At 43.8% G+C, this 17,692-nt stretch overlaps 1 protein-coding gene across 2 annotated transcripts; it reads left to right on the top strand.

Annotated features, from left to right (window-relative positions):
- The first annotated feature begins 8,442 nt into the window (after positions 1–8,442).
- On the top strand, positions 8,443–17,389 carry SLC25A30 (solute carrier family 25 member 30). Of its 2 annotated transcripts, none has more exons than XM_042868252.1 (10): positions 8,443–8,755; positions 10,584–10,662; positions 11,243–11,390; positions 12,134–12,228; positions 12,321–12,406; positions 13,366–13,461; positions 14,237–14,361; positions 14,924–15,062; positions 15,809–15,889; positions 16,460–17,389. In XM_042868252.1, exons 2-10 carry the CDS (start codon positions 10,599–10,601, stop codon positions 16,499–16,501), a joined length of 876 nt encoding a protein of 291 aa, XP_042724186.1. In that variant the 5' UTR covers positions 8,443–8,755; positions 10,584–10,598; the 3' UTR covers positions 16,502–17,389. The 2 variants fall into 2 exon arrangements, with proteins under 2 accessions (XP_042724186.1, XP_042724184.1); XM_042868250.1 differs by lacking the exon at positions 8,443–8,755 and adding an exon at positions 9,946–9,967.
- The last annotated feature ends 303 nt before the right edge of the window (positions 17,390–17,692 follow it).

Below are 17,692 nucleotides of genomic sequence, written 5' to 3'. Positions count from 1 at the left end.
GATTCAAGGCCAGGCTGGATGTGGCTCTGGGCAGCCTGGTCTGCTGGTTGGCGACCCTGCACACAGCAGGGGGGTTGAAACTGGATGATCATTGTGGTCCTTTTCAACCCAGGCCATTCTATGATATGTCCAAGGGTAATGGAGGTATCAACCAGCTTCTGAGATCTGGGACTGTGCTGGGTTATATGGTTTTAGAAAGGTACAGAGACATTATGACATGGGCAGTGTTAATGGAGGCTCTTTGCAAATTGTCCTCCACTAATGTGCTGCAATAAAGATTGGTCTGTTTGCTTCTGGAATGGCTGATGATCTTAGGCACCTCAAGATTAGGGTAGGAAAGGGCCTTGAAAAACGACCAATCCTGAGTCTTCTTGCTTCAGGGGGATTAGTTAGACATGCATCACTCTGGGAAGATGTTTGTCTGCCTTGTTTTTGAAATCTCTGGAGAGATGTTTATCTACCTTGTTTTTGAAATGTCCTGATGATGGTGATTTCCAGTCTCCTCTAGAGCACAAACATTGATCGGGAAGGGGGTGGGGATGTGGGTCCTCCTACTCCCTTGTGAGTGCTGTAGGTACAGGCTGGATCACAACCCGTACAGAAGTGAGTTTGGGTTTCCGTCTGATGCTCAGATCCTGATGGAGCTCAGCCAGCTCCATTCTACCCAGATACCTGGCCTCATAGTGTCAATATCTATCCAAAAAACTGCTGTATTCGTTGCCAGCACTTGCACACAGGATGAACCAGCACGTCCTCTGCTGTTTGGTTCTACCACCAGGCCACTGGGCACATGGAAGTCTATCAAAAAAGTTGTGATAAAAGTAGCAACATACTAAGAAGAGAGGCAAGGAGTCAAGTAATAAACTAGAACAGGATATGCTAGCTTTAAGAAGGAGCATCTGGGGTGGTGTGTCTAACGGGATCTTTGAAATTATGGGAACTGATTGCTCCGGGGTGCTGTGGATGCCAAAAGTTGAGACTATTGCAAAAGCAATTTGAGTCATGGAAAAAATGCGGAAAGGGCTATTAAGCATTCCTGGCTTGGGAAGAAGCCCTTCAGCTTAGGGCTGCTGAAGGCTGGGAAATATAATGCTGAAAGGTTCCTGTACAGTTGCTGTATCCTTTTCCTTTGCCTCCGTGTGTCTGCAGCAGGATGCTGTCTGAAGCAAGGGGCTGCACCAGGCTAATGCTTGTTCTGAGCCAGGATGGCTGTTCTGTGCAGAGCAGGGCAGGGAGCCCACAGAAAGCACCCAGTTACACCCTGCAACGTTCCTGCGAAATGTTATCACAACAAATGAGCAGCAAAGAGCAGTTGCTGTAGGCATAGTGGTCACACATGAGGCTAACAGCCTCCCTCTGCATAGATCTGTAGGTTTTTCAGGATGAAGAGTTTGGAAAGTTCTCTTGTGGCCTTGAATTACCTTTCTTAACTTAGGAATAGCACGCAGGCTGCTTAGAGGAGAAAGATGAGGAGCAGAAGGATGTGAGCGTGCTGGGGAGCTTTCTGTGGCCATCTCTGAGGTCAGAGATAACCCCTGGTGAGCCGTGGGGCCGTGCAGAGGAGAGGAAGGCCTTGTGCCCGCTCTGCTTCACCAACTCCCAGCTATGCTAATCATATTAGCAGCAGCCCCCAGGGCTTCTTGTTGGCTAATTTGCTGTCTCATAGTTCTGACCTCGTTCTGACATTTGAAGAAGCAAGCACCCAGCCAAGGCCGTGTCAGATATCCCTGGGTAAGCAAAGGACTGCAAAGGTACTGCAAGGTCAGGTAGCCTTGTTTCACCAGGCTGGGAAATCATGCCCAGCTCTTACAGTTCTTTGGGCAGCCACAAGCCACCTCTGCCTTTGCTATTTCTGAGTTGCTCTGTAATGCCTCGTCCTGTACTCCTTTACCTGTGGTTAACAGGCATTAAATGACAGCATATTTCCCAACTGGGAAGCACGCCACACATGCATGCTTCAATCCATACATTTTCATGTGTGTAAGCAAGCAAAGTTGGGAGGTAGGTAAGATGTATACATGCACCCAAAACTGAGCACACATATTTTTCTGCTGTAAAAGAAGACTTCTGTGGCCATGACGCACGCAGTGGCTCGTATGTTCTGCTTTGTTTTGTTTTTGCTAAAAGGTTATGCTGTCCTTCAGCTCTGAAAAGCTCAATGGAGTGAGCAGCAGCACAGCACGCACCTGGGGGGCAACAAAGAAATTATGCCTCTGTGGGGATGGGAAGCAAGAAGAAATCCTATTGAAATAATTAGTGTATACAGAAGGAAGGGAAGGCAAAGACAAGAAAGGCTCAGGAGCGTACGATCTAACAGCACAAAGCAAATGATTTTCCACTAGGAACAGCATGAATACAGAAACCACGCGACAGATGCAGCATGCTGAACATCAAATGTATGTAAGTGATTCGTTTGTCTTGTCAGTGCATTTCCTTACTGTTCATGAATGGTTTTGTGCTTAACATCTGAGAGAGAATCTGAGCAGTAGATTTTGGTTACAAGCGAGTGTTGCAGACACACAGTGAGACTGTGCAGGACACAGCATGCAGGCAGTGCCCAGAGCTACGGTCAGCCCCTGGAGAAAGCAGAACTGCTCTGCTTTCCAGCTGGGAAGAGCTCCTCTGTGGTAATGCAAGGAGTGAGTTGCAGCCAAGCACTTCAGAGCAGTGCCATGGAAATGAGGGCTGTTTTCCTTTCTGCTAATCTGTGTTATTATCTACTCCCTTGAATTCCCCTGCTGGTGGTCAGTGCTAGTTAAAGATTTGGCTTTTATCCCCAGCCTGCACTCACATGCTTCATCTACAAAATGCTGACTGAAAAAAAAAAAGCAAATTTTCCATTTGTTAATTCGGGCAGTTCTGCTGCTGCTTCTGAACACAAAGGGCACGCTTTCATTTCCTTCATGCAGCCCTTATTTGTTCAGAAACAACTTTCCTTTTCCAGAGGAACAGCCTGACCACTTGTGGGCACCACAAGTTGCTGTGGGAGTTTCACAGGGGCTTAGGGCTGTGACCTTTACTTGCAATTGTTTTGGGTTTTTTTTGAGGATTTCACATGAAAAGCCACCTCACAAAGTCTGGATCTTTTGATTGTTATGGCCCACTGAAAATGAATCATAGAATCATAGAATGGCCTGGGTTAAAAAAGGGCCCTGCTATGTGCAGGGTCACCAACCAGCAGACCAGGCTGCCCAGAGCCACATCCAGCCTGGCCTTGAATGCCTCCAGGGATGGGGCATCCACAGCCTCCTTGGGCAACCTGTTCCAGTGCGTCACCACCCTCTGAGTGAAAAACTTCCTCCTAATATCTCACCTGAATCTCCCCTGTCTCAGTTTAAAACCATTCCCCTTGTTCTATCACTATCCACCCTTGTGAAGAGCCATTCCCCCTCCTTTTTATATGCTCTCTTCCAGTACTGGAATGAAGTCTCCCGGAGCCTTCCCTTCTCTGAAGAGTTATGATAATTCTTCTTCATAATTTCCTTGATTTCTTCTGCTATTCTGTTCCTGTAAGCAACCATGACAGCTGGTAGCTATGCAGACCACACGCGCTTATTCATTCATAGCCTTTCTTTCGGTTTAATACAGTTGTGATACAGTATTACATTTTTCCACAGGCAGGGAAACAAAAATGAAGAAAGATCACAGTTATTCAAGGATAACAAGAACGCGAGCTGCTACTGTGATTAAAATATTTCAGTGGTGCTGATGCAGGAGTTCCGTCTTCAGAGCGCTGCCGCGTTCTCACAGTGTGGCATTTGGCCTTGCATACCCGAGACTCAAAAGGTTAATCTCCAAAGAGAGGCACAAAAAAGGGCTGGGCTTTGGAGTGACAGATGAGAAGTTCCATGTCTCAGCTCCACTGGAGCTGCTTTTTGAGGTGCTCAGGGCTAAGCCTGTAAATCACAGAATAGAAGGTGGTAGAAACTTCTCGTGGCATTCAGATGTCGCTCTTGGCTCTGGATCTGGCCTTCCCTCTTTTGATTTCAGACTCCATTAGCATGCATACAACGTTAACTAACGTTAGCCCTGGGCAACCTGATCTAGCTGTGATGTCCCTGTTCGTTGCAGGGGAGTTGGACTAGATGGCTGTCAGAGGTCCCTTCCAACTCTATATGATTCTATAAATAACTTTGTTATATGAAAAATATGAAAGCTACAGTCTGCATGTCACAAACGTGGACCTGCAACTCATGGAGAACGAACTGAAAATCAGAAGCCTTCAGTTTTTTCATGCAAATACCCTATAGAAATCGGAGAGTAAGAATGTTGAATATACGTGTTCAGCTTTGTTTGGTGGGGGATACAGTAATAATATTAAGATGACCATAGTTGTTAAATCTTTTAATCTTGCAGTTAGCCAGACTGCTGTGATTTACAATGTTGTGATTTACTTTGCATGCTCTGGTAAGTGACACCATGGCTTTATTTCAATTTAGTTCCAATTCTTATGTTAGTAGTGAATAACAATATGAAATGAAGCCAAACAATGAACACTCACAACATTTTTTTTGTCCAGTTCTTTTATGATTTCCTGATTGCTTCTCAGTGCTTGCTCTGCAAGATAATATATTTGAGCACTCTTAAATTACAACAAAAGGATGGCCTGAATTATTACTGTTTGATCACAGCTATTGCAATATGTTAGCTGATGCCTCTTCACTACTGCCAGTATTACTTCTGACATGATGAATGTCTCAAATGCAGAAGAAGTTTGTATTCCATGGACAAATTTGGAGTTAATGTTCAGTTGATAGAGAAATAACATGACATTGCCAGAAGTCATGCTCCGTTTGCTACAGGATCTTGTGCATTCTCTACAAATATAAAAACAGTTCCAATTTGCACGACTTATCCTAATTTTCCTGTGATCACACTCATTTTGTAGGTGCTGTATTTATGCCTCTTTCCATTGCTTGCAATTACTCAGGCATTAATCTATTAATATAACTGCAGAAGTGTCGAGCAGACAGCAAAAGGCTTAGTTTTTAATATGCCAGCGTGGAGCAACCCACAGTAAGGTCACACAGCTCACACTGGCTTCTGTCTCAGGTCAGGAGAGGTCCCTGGTAGCCAGTTTTGGAAGCTGGCACAAACTTGCTCTGTCATGTGCTACCTGGGGAAAAGTTCAAACATTCAAATCTGGGCTCAAAACACAGGCAGCAGGAGCTGAGATGCAGCTCTTAAAGAGAATATTTAGTGTATATTTCTACCTGTCCCACAGAGCTCCTGACTGCCCTTTGAAGACCATTATCTTTTGAAGTTTATGTTTGGAAGTGCCTCTTCAAGTATGAAATAAGCTGGGGAGCTGGGATGGACAGTAGCTATGTCTGGAAGTGTGGTGTTCAGAGGTGGTAATCATTCAGCACGTGTTTCAGATGATTTTGAAGCAGAAACATTCTGGAGCCCAGATGGGCCGATGCATTACTATGAATAAAACTGGGCAGCCTCTATCACCAAAAAATCCAAGTGGCTACTATTACATCTTGTCACCTTTGACTGCTCAACCCAATGGGCACAGTCAACAAGAATCAACAGAGCAAATCTATGGGCTGTGTTTAAACCTACATCTCTATATTCACAAAGCAGTACTCAACAGTGGTGTGACAGCATGCCTTTGGGTGAAATGTACACTACTGAGGATCAGGTGCTCTAAAAATTCAGCTCAATTTCATGCAGCAGCAGCTTAAGAGTCAGTGCACATGAAATATCTTACCATCACTATTTCTAATCTAACATTTGAAGATGTGAGCTTAGACCATTGGTTTGGGATGAGTAGTGACAAAAACCTTTTTCTGCTTTCACCTCCAAAACTTCTGCCCTGAGAACTTCACAAAATAATAATCAGCTTCGTGCTGGTGTTATGAGATGAAATCAAAGCTCTGACTTTCCTGGCACCCTCACAGTAAACTCCTCATAAGGCTGAGAGAGGTCAGCCAAAACTTGGAGGCAAACCCAGGTTTACTTAACGAGCCTATTGTTCATTAATAGTGACGCTGCCAGTTGTTGCAGTGCATTTGAAGTCAGTGAAATGGGAAAGTAAAGGAGGAAGCAGCCAATGATAATGAGAAGGTTGAGGGCCTGATCCCACCACCGTTGGTCAGCAAACACCTCCAAATTGGGAGATGTGCTCTGGGGTTGCTAAAACCATTGGGAGAGAGCACTGGGTGGGAGGAGAAATTCGGACTATCCAAAAAATTGTTTCCCAGGGCACTGATGTGTTCTGCAGCGCATTTAGGAGGATCAGGAAGGAAAGAGGCTGTTCAGCCGAGCTTTCTGAGTAAGCTTATTTTGACCAAGAATGTTGTTCACAGGAATGTAAAAATGCTCTCATTGTTTCTAATGCAGAACAGCAAAATAAAAGCCCGTGGTGCAGACAGAACGATTCGGATTGTGAGAGTCCCAGCTCTGATCTCTTCGTCGCAAAAAGTGCTACATTTGTCACAGCGTGCCAAGTATTCTTTTGCTAATGCTGTTCTCCTGCACTATGTAAAGGATGTTTATACGATCCAGCTGCTATGTTTTATTGCTGTTAATAGGGATCACAGCTCTGCTGCAGAAGCTACAATGGTTTAAGTAAAATCTTTGAACCATTTCTGGGCAGGTATCCAGAAGCCAATGTCTGGCTAAGCTTGTAGGGCTTTTCAGACGCAACCAAACCTGATAGTTGACACTCTTTGATTTCAGAGGGGTTAACATTAAGATTAAACTGGCTGGTAGAAAAGTATGTGCTGGCACGATAGACACAGGCAGCAGGTAACCTGGTAACCAGGTAAAGCAGGTAAGATCTTTGCTGATTAAAGACTTGCTAGGCTAATTGAATGAGCTCTGCTCAGATAAACTTAATGGAGATGCAAGAGCCTGTGCCCCATGAAGTCTTTAACCAGACCATTTAAATGCCTGTACTCTGAGCCAGCCAGTACAGAGAGAATAAGGTCACCTATGTGGTATACCTCATTGCTCTCTCTTTGCTCGTGCTCCTCTCCCAGAGGCTGTGCACATACTGATCAAAAACCATCTTCTGGGATTTCCCTGCTTCTGAAACTGCTTCCATGCTCAGAGGTGTTGGAAATACAGAGCAATCTGTTTATAACCTCCACAATGCAGCGTTACAATGTCTGCAGTGACAACCAGCGTAGAAAAAGCGCATATTACTGGAAAACATTTGGAAAAAGATATTCCGTAGGCTGTGCATTTACCAAAACTTCATTCACAGCAAAGCAAATGAATGATCTCACTGATGATGATCAAGTTTACAAGGACAAAGGAAACTCTCCAGTGGTGACAAAACAACATGCCAGGCTGTGTAATCCCAGGCTGGATGTGACTCAGCCAGGTGTAGTGGTTGGCAGCTGTGTGCCCGTGGCAGGGGGGGTTGAAACTGGATGATCATTGTGGTCATTTTCAACCCTGGCCATTCTGTGATTCTGTGATTCTATGATAACGACCAGAACCATCTGGATCACTTCACTGCCATTCATTCAAGCAGTAGAACACCAGGTAAAACTCTATCCTCACAGCCACAGAGAGCAGAAGGGGAATGATTTCCCCTTGTGAGGAGCAGGGGAAACACAGTGAAACAAGAATCAAAACACAAAAAGCAGAGCTCTTAGGCAGGATACTCTGAGGGTGTTTTGATTAAAAAACAAATATAAAGAACACGAGGAAAACAGAGCAGTAAAGTCAGGTGCCTGGGAATCAATCAACCAAAGCTCAACCCTGACACAGTCCAGCAGAAAGGAACTGGCTGTGGGACAAAGCCGTGGTAAGGGTGTGTGACCAGCAGCACACGGGGCACACAGAGGCACGTGAAGAGATGCTGAGCACCAAAGCCAGCTGCTGATACGGCACTGATGTCAGGCTTGAGGCAGCTAGCCAAAATCAGTCTACTGGCTGTTGATGAAAGCATTACGGTATCTTCTAACGTGAACTGGGTTGAAACTACGCGGAAAGAGGTTATTGAGAGGACTCATCCGAATGTTCTGAGTAACTGAGAGAGTGGTGAGGTGCTGGCACAGGCTGCCCAGAGAGGCTGCGGATGCCCCGTCCCTGGAGGTGTTCAAGGCCAGGTTGGATGGGGCCCTGGGCAGCCTGGTCTACTATTAAATGGGGAGGTTGGTGGCCCTGTGTGTGGCAGGGGGGTTGGAGATTCATAATCCTTGAGGTCCCTTCCAACCTGAAACTCAGGGACAAGTTAAGGTCAAGCTGGAGCTGAAGTGCTCCTTCAAAGGAGACTGCAGTCTGCGAATCCGGGCAGGATCGCTTCCCTCCCCTGCTGGCTATACCCTCCTCTTCCAGTCGCGGATCTCCCACAGCTCGCTGCCTTCAGTTCCTCGCACGACAGCGCGGCGCCCGCAGCCTCGCCCCGCGGCCCCTTTAACCCCGCTTCCTCACAGCTTCCCCCCCTCAGGGCGGGGCTGCGCGTTGAAGCCGGAGCGCGGCGGGGCGGGGCGGGGCCGTGCGAACAGCGGTGCGGAGGTCTCTGGCGCTTGGGCTGTCGGCAGCACGCTGTTTGTCGGTGCGTTCGCCGGGCTGGGCGATGTGTTGCAGGCATCTTGTTGCAATCGAGTTTACTTGTGAGTTTTGGAAAGCGAGTATGGAGGAAGTTTCCTGCTAACCCAGCTCGCGTTCCTTTGGGTGTCGTCGCCGCGTTCCTGTTGACGTTCGGGTAGCGGCGGTGCGCTCAGCACGGCCGCGTTTTTTTACCGAAAAGCTGAAGGCGTCCGTTCATCTTACGTCTGGAGTCGGATTTCAGGTACTTTTCCATTCGTGCGTGTGATGTGAATTTCTTGAGGAAGCTTCCTGTTCTGTCAGCGTGCAGAAGGAACTGAGTAAGAAGCAAAGCGAGAACTCAACACATCAGCTGGGGTAGACGGGCCGAGTGGACCCGTGGGGTTCCATCCTGCTCCAGTCTCTTCCTAGAAGTACAGAAAGCTGGAAGGAGGATGCAGGGCAGGAATGAGGGGAAAGGCACGTGGAGGAGCTTCTGTGTAGCGGCAGGAGACGTGCTGCGTGCCTTGCACAAGCACAGACCTTGGCAGCAGCACACAGCCTTAACCCCGAGGTTAATGTCGGGGTACGACTAGGGAGCAGGGCTGCGAAGTTTCTGCATTAGGGTAGCCTATGCATACATCAAAACTAAAGCTTGGTATCTCTGTGCGCATATAAGCCTCTATTTGGCAGTACTCGTGCACTTCTGTACCATGTTAGTGTGCCAGTTGCTTAGACGGGGTGAAATGCAGCCCCTGCAGAAGCACAGGCAGATTTTGGATTGCTATCAGCATTGTGGTGTTTGTCAGAAGTGAAACATGTCTGGTTGTGTCCTGGGCTGGGGAGAAGGTTAAGTGGTAAACTTCAATTTTGTCTATGAAGTCCCAAAAGCAAAGGTGGAGTTCTGTGGTGATAATGGGGAAACTGAGCTTGGGTTTGTCTCTGTTAATTAAGTATTGATTAGCCATTAATCATGGTACTGCAGAGGCATGTGAGGAACCTGGAGCTGGCTGCATGCTCTCTGGCACCGTGTGGCTCTGCTGCTTTCCTGGTAGAGGCTGTGCCAGTGGTTCCTCATCTGACCTGCACTGGTTTTGGCGGGATAAAGGGTGACCTTATGTGCCTTTAGTTTTATTTTCACGCTTGGGGTGCTCTGTACAATCCTAAAGGGTAAGAGCTGGATTGCTCTGGGCTCAGTGGCAGAGTTATTTGGTCTTCTCTGCTTTGATTTTTTTTATATTGTGTCAGAAGACTGAAGAACTAGGTACCTTCCTCGTTAAATAAATAGGAAATAAGGGAAATTAGGGCTGCAATAACTATCAAGCATGCGAAGTGTCTTCAACTTCTGCAAGCTTCACTCATATGCTGGGTTAACAGCACTTCCAGAGGCAGGAAGTTGCCAAAGCAGGTTAATCTTTACAACAGCCAGTGCTAAGTACCTGGCTTCTTGGGGATGTTTTCCAACTGGGCCATGCAGGTGAGTAAACAAAGTAAGAGGGAAGAGCTTTCAAATGCAGTTATTCCACGAAATTAACTGGCAAAGGGTGCTGTAGAGTCAAGGTTTAGGAGGCTCTCATAGGAAATAGGGGTAGAAAGTCTTCATGTTACAAGGAAGATAAAATAGGAGCTGTGGAGACACCTGCTGGTGTGGGGGAAGGCTGGGCCAGGCTGTTTTTACAGCCTTTAGCTCCTTGCTAAGAAGGCTGGATGACTTGAGCACCTTGCAAAGCGTATGCCATAGTTTATTAGGATTTGTGGTCACTTTGGCAAATTCTCTTCACTGATGTCTGAATTAGAGCAGGCTTTTGACTGTGGAAAGCCTTACACATGCCTGAGAGGCAAACTCTTCCTCTTTTATGATGATTATAATGATTGCCCAGATATCTACATATCAGAAGGACGGGCTTGAATCCAGGTGCCTTTATTCAGTATTCCTGCCTTGTCATTGTCAAAGGTACTAAATGGTTTAACCCTTAGCTATTTGATAGGTCCATTTTAAATGGACAAGGCTCAACATTTTAATAAAAAGTTAGCATATATATTTATGTAGTACCGGTTTTATTTGTTGAAGCTTTAAATCATCTCTTTCACAGAAAGAAGAGGTAGTTATGTCAGCACTGAGCTGGAAGCCCTTTCTCTATGGAGGCTTAGCATCAATCACTGCAGAATGTGGTAAGCATTTCTGTAACTCTTTGTGATTCCTTTAACTCAGATATAGTGCCTTTTAGTATGTGCTTGGTTCTGTGCTATCAGGGATGTGGTCTTACATGGTATTCTCTAGCATACAGCATGAGAGTGTCTCTTCAGGACTGACTGAACAGTTGCTCAGAACTTTGCTCTGGTTTAAAAACACTTCTGTCTGTACACTCATCCATGTCTTGTTTTAATATGACATTTGTCTTTGGATTCTGTTCTTGGAGTGTATTGATCTGATGGTAGATATACATAGCTCTTATTTTGCAAGGGAAGGCGAGTAAAGCTGTTGTGTTGCCTGTAAACACAGTGAACATGAAAAAGTTGGATGGGAAGCAGGGAGGCCTTCTGACAAGCTGTCTAGAAGGAAAGGGGTGATGAACTAAAATGAACTGCTTTAGCAGAGTCCTGATAAAACAGATCATATGCTTTTCTTTTCAGGAGCATTTTTATATATGGTGATATGAAATAAAGGCTGGTGTTTCTTATCTCATCTTCTTTGTCTCCTTTGTTTAGGTGAGCACTTGCTTAGCTTTTCTGTTTGTCTTTTTTCTTCAAGGTACTTTCCCAATTGATCTGACTAAAACACGTCTGCAAATTCAAGGTCAAGTTAATGATGCCAAATATAAAGAGATCCGCTACCGAGGAATGATGCATGCCCTGGTCAGAATATTCAGAGAAGAAGGATTGAAAGCCTTATACTCTGGGTAATACAAATTGAGTTGCAGTAGCATCTTCTGACCAGTCTATTGATGAGTATAAACCCATTGTGGTTATACTCTTGGGTTTCAGGTTGATAAGGTAATTGGAGGAGATGTACTGTTCTTCTCAGTCTGCAATTTGAAAGCCCGAGCTTAATTACTTCAGGCTCTGCTCTTAGCATTGTCACTTAGTAGCTTTTTTTTTTAATGTAATGACCTACTTGAGAAATTGTATAGCAAAGCATAACATTACTTTATAGAATGATGCTACAGTTCTTCTGTCTATGCGGTGCTTCTGTAGTGGTTTCGTTATTCATCTGGAGAAAATCGAGCCTAACTTTTGTTAGTTTACTTTTTCTTACTTTGGCACGTATGTAACTATGCATGTTTTTCTTTAAAAGGTGTAAGTAGCATGGATGTAATTTGCAGCTATTTGAGGCAAGCTTGCCAACTATTTTATTGATCAAAGTTCAAGGCATGCTCTGGAAGTAATCCTCCCACAATTCATTTATGCTCTTGCAGTGTTTATTAAAACGATAAACATACACTCACTAAAACTCAAAACAAGCCTCCCCATCCAAAACCAAACAAAAAAACCCACCTTGTTTTTGTCTGGATTAAAGTATACATTTAAATGAACAAGCCTTTGGTCACTAGCTTGCCTTCAGTCTCCCACTTTACAGAAGAGTATTTGTTAATCAGACTATCACAAATCTGAGCATAAATATTATCACTGCCCATTTTTACAGGATTGCACCTGCAATGTTACGCCAGGCTTCATATGGAACTATAAAAATAGGCACTTACCAGAGCTTAAAAAGAATGTTTGTTGAACATCCAGAAGGTGAGCAATTCGTGTGTGGCTATTTAGTTTCTTGGGAGGTTTCAGGCTTTGTAAATGTGCAGCTAAACTTCTTTATTTTTTTCATGGAGTAGATGAAACTCTGATGATAAATGTTCTGTGTGGCATTCTTTCGGGAGTAATTTCATCATCTATTGCCAACCCGACAGATGTCTTAAAGGTAATTATGTATTTGTAATTGTAATGCATATGAAATTTGTCCTTAGCATCATCTTTCTTTCCGTTGAGGATTTGCTGAATCTCCTTTGACTTAATGGTCACCTCTAATGAAAAAGAAAATTCTTCTGCTTATAATTGAGAAGTGTGTTTCCTAAAAGCACTGTGAAATTCATCCTTCCTAGCCTAGTGTGGTTATTTAAAGGCATTTCTAATGGAAGCTTGTGCTTTAAGCAAAGCATCAATTAATTGTTTCCCAACGTGGTGTCTGTATTTGGCTCTCTTTGGATTTCAGCAAAGCTCTCAATACTGTCTTCCATGGTATCATGAGCCAAAATGTTTAGCCAGACAAGTGCATAACGGGATGGGTGAACAGTTGGCAGGTGGGTTGCACTCACAAGGTTCTAAATAGGGTTCCATGAGGCTGCTGACCAGTCATGGTGGGTTTCTCCAGAACTCAATTTTAGGACCAGTTCTCTTCAACGTTTTTATAAATAATCTGGATACAGTAGAGTGCACAGTAAGCAACTCTGATCTGCAATTATGGGGAGTGGTGGAATCCTTCAAGGGTAGAGAGGCCTGGAGGGAGATTTCAGCAGATGAGAGGGCAGAGTGATCACCAGCTGTATGATTAGGAGCCCAAATCTTCATCTTGTTACTTCCCATTTTTGAGGTGTTCTTATGAGAGCACTGTAAGGGACATCTTGCAGGAGCCACCTGCCTGTCTAATCTAAATGGTGTAATGTCCAAGTACAGAAATAGAGGTGATTTAATGCAGCTAAAAACTACACCTCATACTGATTCAAAATTAGCATCGTGGTAATGCCAGCTATCAATTTGTATTCAGAGAAATTGACCTTGTTTCAGAGACTGCAACTTGCTGTGTTTTTTTTAAAGCTATCTTAAACTGTTATTGGTCTTCTGATTGAAAACTATTCCAATTTGGTCTTCAAATAATCTCAGATCAGAATGCAAGCCCAAGGCAGTGTGATTCAAGGAGGAATGATGTGCAACTTTATCCAGATCTATCAAAACGAAGGAACTAAAGGATTATGGAAGGCAAGTGTTTTGAACCATATCCTACGTTTTCAGTACACTTTGCTCAACTGTATTTCATCTGGAGTATTCTCAAGCAGAACATGGATATGCAGGTAGCTAAGATGCATGTGGTTTGTCTTCACTATTTCACTCCTGGTGTCTCAGTGACTTTTAACAAAGAATTTCTACCAGTCTTATATTCAACCACTAGTTGAGTCTTATTTTAAAAACATTAAAAAAAAAAAACCAACTTAGGGTGAATGCTTCTAGGGCTTGTTTTTGCTTTGTAAAATATCTTGACTGTATTCTATGATGTTAACAAAAAAAAAATATTCAGCCAAACAACAACAAAAAAAAACCCACCCAGAAACTCACCAATGAAAATAAAACAAATCCCAAACATTCAAGTTCTCTAGCTCAGGATTTCTTGTACTCAGTCTTGTAGGTTGTCTGTTTTACTGCCACTACTGTCAGTAACTAATGAAAGCTTGTTTTGAAACAGCTGGAAAATAGAAATGGTTTCCTAAAAGCTTCTCCATCTGTTCTGCTTTTCTGCCCATCTTCCCCTACTTAATTTTGCATTTAGTTTTAAGGGCAGCTGTTTCTGAGATCTTAGTTGACCATTGATGTAAATTTAGAGGTTAAGCAGAGAGGTGGAGTAGCAAGAAGAAGCAGAAATCAACCTTTATGCTGGGAAGTACCTGACAGATTTGTGATTTCTTGCTTTGTACTAGGAAAGGTGATATTTTCTGATGGTGCATGAAGATGAATTATGTTTTTGTTTTAAACTGTTCAGGGGGTATCTCTGACAGCACAGAGAGCTGCTTTAGTTGTTGGAGTGGAATTACCAGTATATGACTTCACGAAGAAGCAAATAATCATGTCTGGATATATGGGAGACACAGTGTATACTCACTTCCTGTAAGTTTGTCTAATTAAATTTGCTCCCGTAGCTCAGCATTGGCTGTGTGGAATTAATCCTGATTTTATTTTATATTTTTTCCCTTCTGAGAAGATACCAATCCTGTTCTGCTCAATCAGTTTAAATTTAACTATATTTCTGGTGTGTTTATGCTTTTCAGTGTGATAGCACTTGCAATGACACATAACATGGAAGTTTATTTAGGATCTGAATTTAACTTTCTTTAGAATATGGAGTTCTATTTTGTGGATGGCCTGAACCATGAAGATTTGAAAATTGAACTTGGGGAAGTTCAAGTCAAATAATTCTTATTTGAAGAGGTACAAACATCTGTAAAAAGTGTCTTTGTATAGGGTGTGTATATGAAATCTTTGAAGATTAGGCATTGTAAATAAGAAGTGATTTTCACATCAGTTAGCTTGTTCTTTGTTTTTTGTTTTAAATAAGCATCAGAAGTGCTGATTTGACACTTCTTTCTGTGAGAGGCTGGGTTGATTTTTTTTTCTTTTGTGCTTTCTTGTAAGCATGGTAGGTCAAACTGTTAAAACTGTCTTTTCTCAGCTCGAGTTTTACCTGTGGGCTAGCTGGAGCCCTAGCATCCAACCCAGTTGATGTGGTGAGAACACGCATGATGAATCAGGCGAGCCAGCCAAATGGGGGGCACTCAAACTACAAGGGTACTTTGGATTGCTTGTTACAAGTGAGTAGCTTGCATATCATCTTCAGTAGAAACTGGTGCCTGGACAATAACGTAGGTGTAGAACTTGAAATTCTGAGTTTATGTAGAAATTAATCCAAGTAACTTCTGTATGCTCAAGAGGGCTGCACTGCCTCTATGCTTGGTGTGAAAAGCAGCTGCTGTTGTGGTGGGTCAGAAAAACAGGTAGCTTGGTGTACATACAGTGAACAGTTTTCAGTAATTAGATGAGAAGACTACTTAGCAGCATTGTTTTTTACTTTATACAGAGTTTGGAAGTTAGGGATGTGACTTCTGCAAGGTATTTGAAAACTATTTCATAACAAAAATACCACTGTCCTTTCTTGCTTGGCGGTATGTTTGTATGGCTGTGCCATAGGGATGGCTGCCATCCTAGGTACCTTCCAGTCAAGTAGGTGTGAGCAACAGGGAAGAGCTGAACATATCTTTTGGCTCAGATTTTCTTATTACAGGCTTACTGCAGCACCCTGGAAGCAGATAAGTTAGGGTATGTTTGACCTGGGAAAAGAAACCTGCAGTTGTTAATGCTTGAACAGGTTTTATCATCTTCCTTTTGCAGTAGGTACTCTCATAGAGGCTGAGAGTAGGCTGTGTTCCCCTTTGTCTGGTGATCCTGTTTTTACCTCTGGGTCTAAAGCAAGAAATGGGAGGGTCATATGCATACTTCATCACTTTTAATTTTCCTCACTGATTGAGTTACATAAATGTGTTCCTGTTTTGTTTTCCAGACCTTGAAGAACGAGGGCTTCTTTGCACTCTATAAAGGGTTTTGGCCGAACTGGTTAAGACTTGGTCCTTGGAATATCATTGTATCCTTTAAAGGTGTGCCAAACAGACTAAGCTAGCCTTGCAACAGGTACTGAGAAGTTGTCAGAGTACTTTTCCTTAATGGGCCATCATCTGGTGGATCATTTCCTTAGTCAGCTGCTCCCAGTCAGTCAGTATACATATTTTATATATATATTCACCGTTGCACTTTGAAGTCTTTTTCCATGTATCTTAGTCTAACTCAACTTTCTCTAGTGTTTTATTGCCTGCTAATCAGAGCCCTGCAGAAAGTGACCTGGCAATAGTAATGCTATTCCCATGAGCAAACCTACTTCAGTTCATTGAAGCAGAGAAGAAAGTCTCAGGGGTCTCCTGCCTCTTATTCTCTTTCCAAGATTCTTAGGAACAGGGCTGGGAGAACCATTGGCATAGCTAGTCTTGAAGTTCTCCACATACAGCAGTTCTCTGAAAGCAAGTTTGATTGTATTATGTAGTACTACCAACAATCAACACTTTATAAAGGAAGGAAGTAGCAGTGGAAGGAAGTTTGATACACGTAACTATTTTTCACTGTGTGAACAAGAAACAGTTCTCCTTAACAATTGTTTCAGTTCTTTGTGACCTATGAACAGCTGAAGAAATTAGACTTGTGATGTCCTGACCCGTATACTGAATTCAGCTCACTGGCTTTAGAGCAACTTGCAAGTTACCTTGAGTAGATCCAAGGAAGAGGTAATCAGAAGACTTTGGAGGAGAGCCATCTAGAAGTGAAGTGACTTCACTGCAAACTCTGGCTTCTTTGACACGGTGGCTTGCTCACTTGATTAAGTGGATGATGTGCACTATTTTTGAGTCTGAACCAAAAGAAAGTACCAAAAACAGCAATACCGAAATGGCAGAGACACTCACAAAAAGCAGCAACAACTGAGAATGCTAAAATGCTGACATCCCACATAGGTGTTGTCCCCCCCCTCCCCCCCCCAAAAGGGTGGAGCAGCCTGGAAGGGATGCCATCTTTGCCTTAAAATAGGAACCACTAAAAGGCCAGCTGCCAAAAAGCAATATTCCCCCATATAGCACCCCCAAAAGGCTGGTTCCCTACTATAAAAACAAAACACAGCCTCCAAAAGCAGACACTTCCACAAAGAATTTTTGTACCTCTCCAAAATAGCCGCTAACCCTATAAAAGGTCTTGGAGGTCTTCTCTGACCTTCATGTTTCTGTGAAATCCCCAATGTCTGAAGACCCTATCCCTCAAGTAATAACCCAGATAGGCAACTCTTCCCCCAGTGGCTGCCTGCCCTGGGCTTGTGCTCACTCTGGCTGCCCTGTGGATGGGCATCCCACCACAAGTTCATGGTTAGGAGGTGGGTTGTTAATAACATACGAGGCCATTTCTCAGGTCAGATGGGTTTTGTGTATCTGCACACATTTGTCTTCACTGTAGTTGTTGCCATGCTGCAATTGAAATATTTGTAAATACTTTTGTACAAATTATGTATGTCTAACTTTTATTATGTGTGTTAAAGATTTTGAAATAACCAGGCAGTGGCACTGAACTGCTTTCACATCTATTCCAATGGGGGGTGGGAGGGGTGGAGGGTAGCTCTTTAGGTACCTTAGGGTCATTCCTAACACTTGGGTCCCTCTGCTCCAGCAGAGACAGCCAGAGCAGGGTGTCCAGGACCCGGGGAAATGGCCGCAAGTTGTACCAGAGGAGGTTTAGGTTAGACCTGAGGAAGAACAACTGCTGCCAGAGGGTGGTCAGGCACTGGAATGGCTGCCTGGGGAGGTGGTGGAGTTGCTGTCCCTGGCAGTGTTCAAGAGGTGCCTGGATGAGGAGC

This window comes from Lagopus leucura, unplaced genomic scaffold (genome assembly GCF_019238085.1).
Source record: "Lagopus leucura isolate 7727_CA_CO unplaced genomic scaffold, USGS_WTPT01 Super-Scaffold_100001, whole genome shotgun sequence".
Taxonomy (NCBI): Eukaryota; Metazoa; Chordata; class Aves; order Galliformes; family Phasianidae; genus Lagopus; species Lagopus leucura.
Note: the sequence above shows the minus strand (reverse complement) of the source record. Positions and strands in the feature narration are given on the sequence as shown.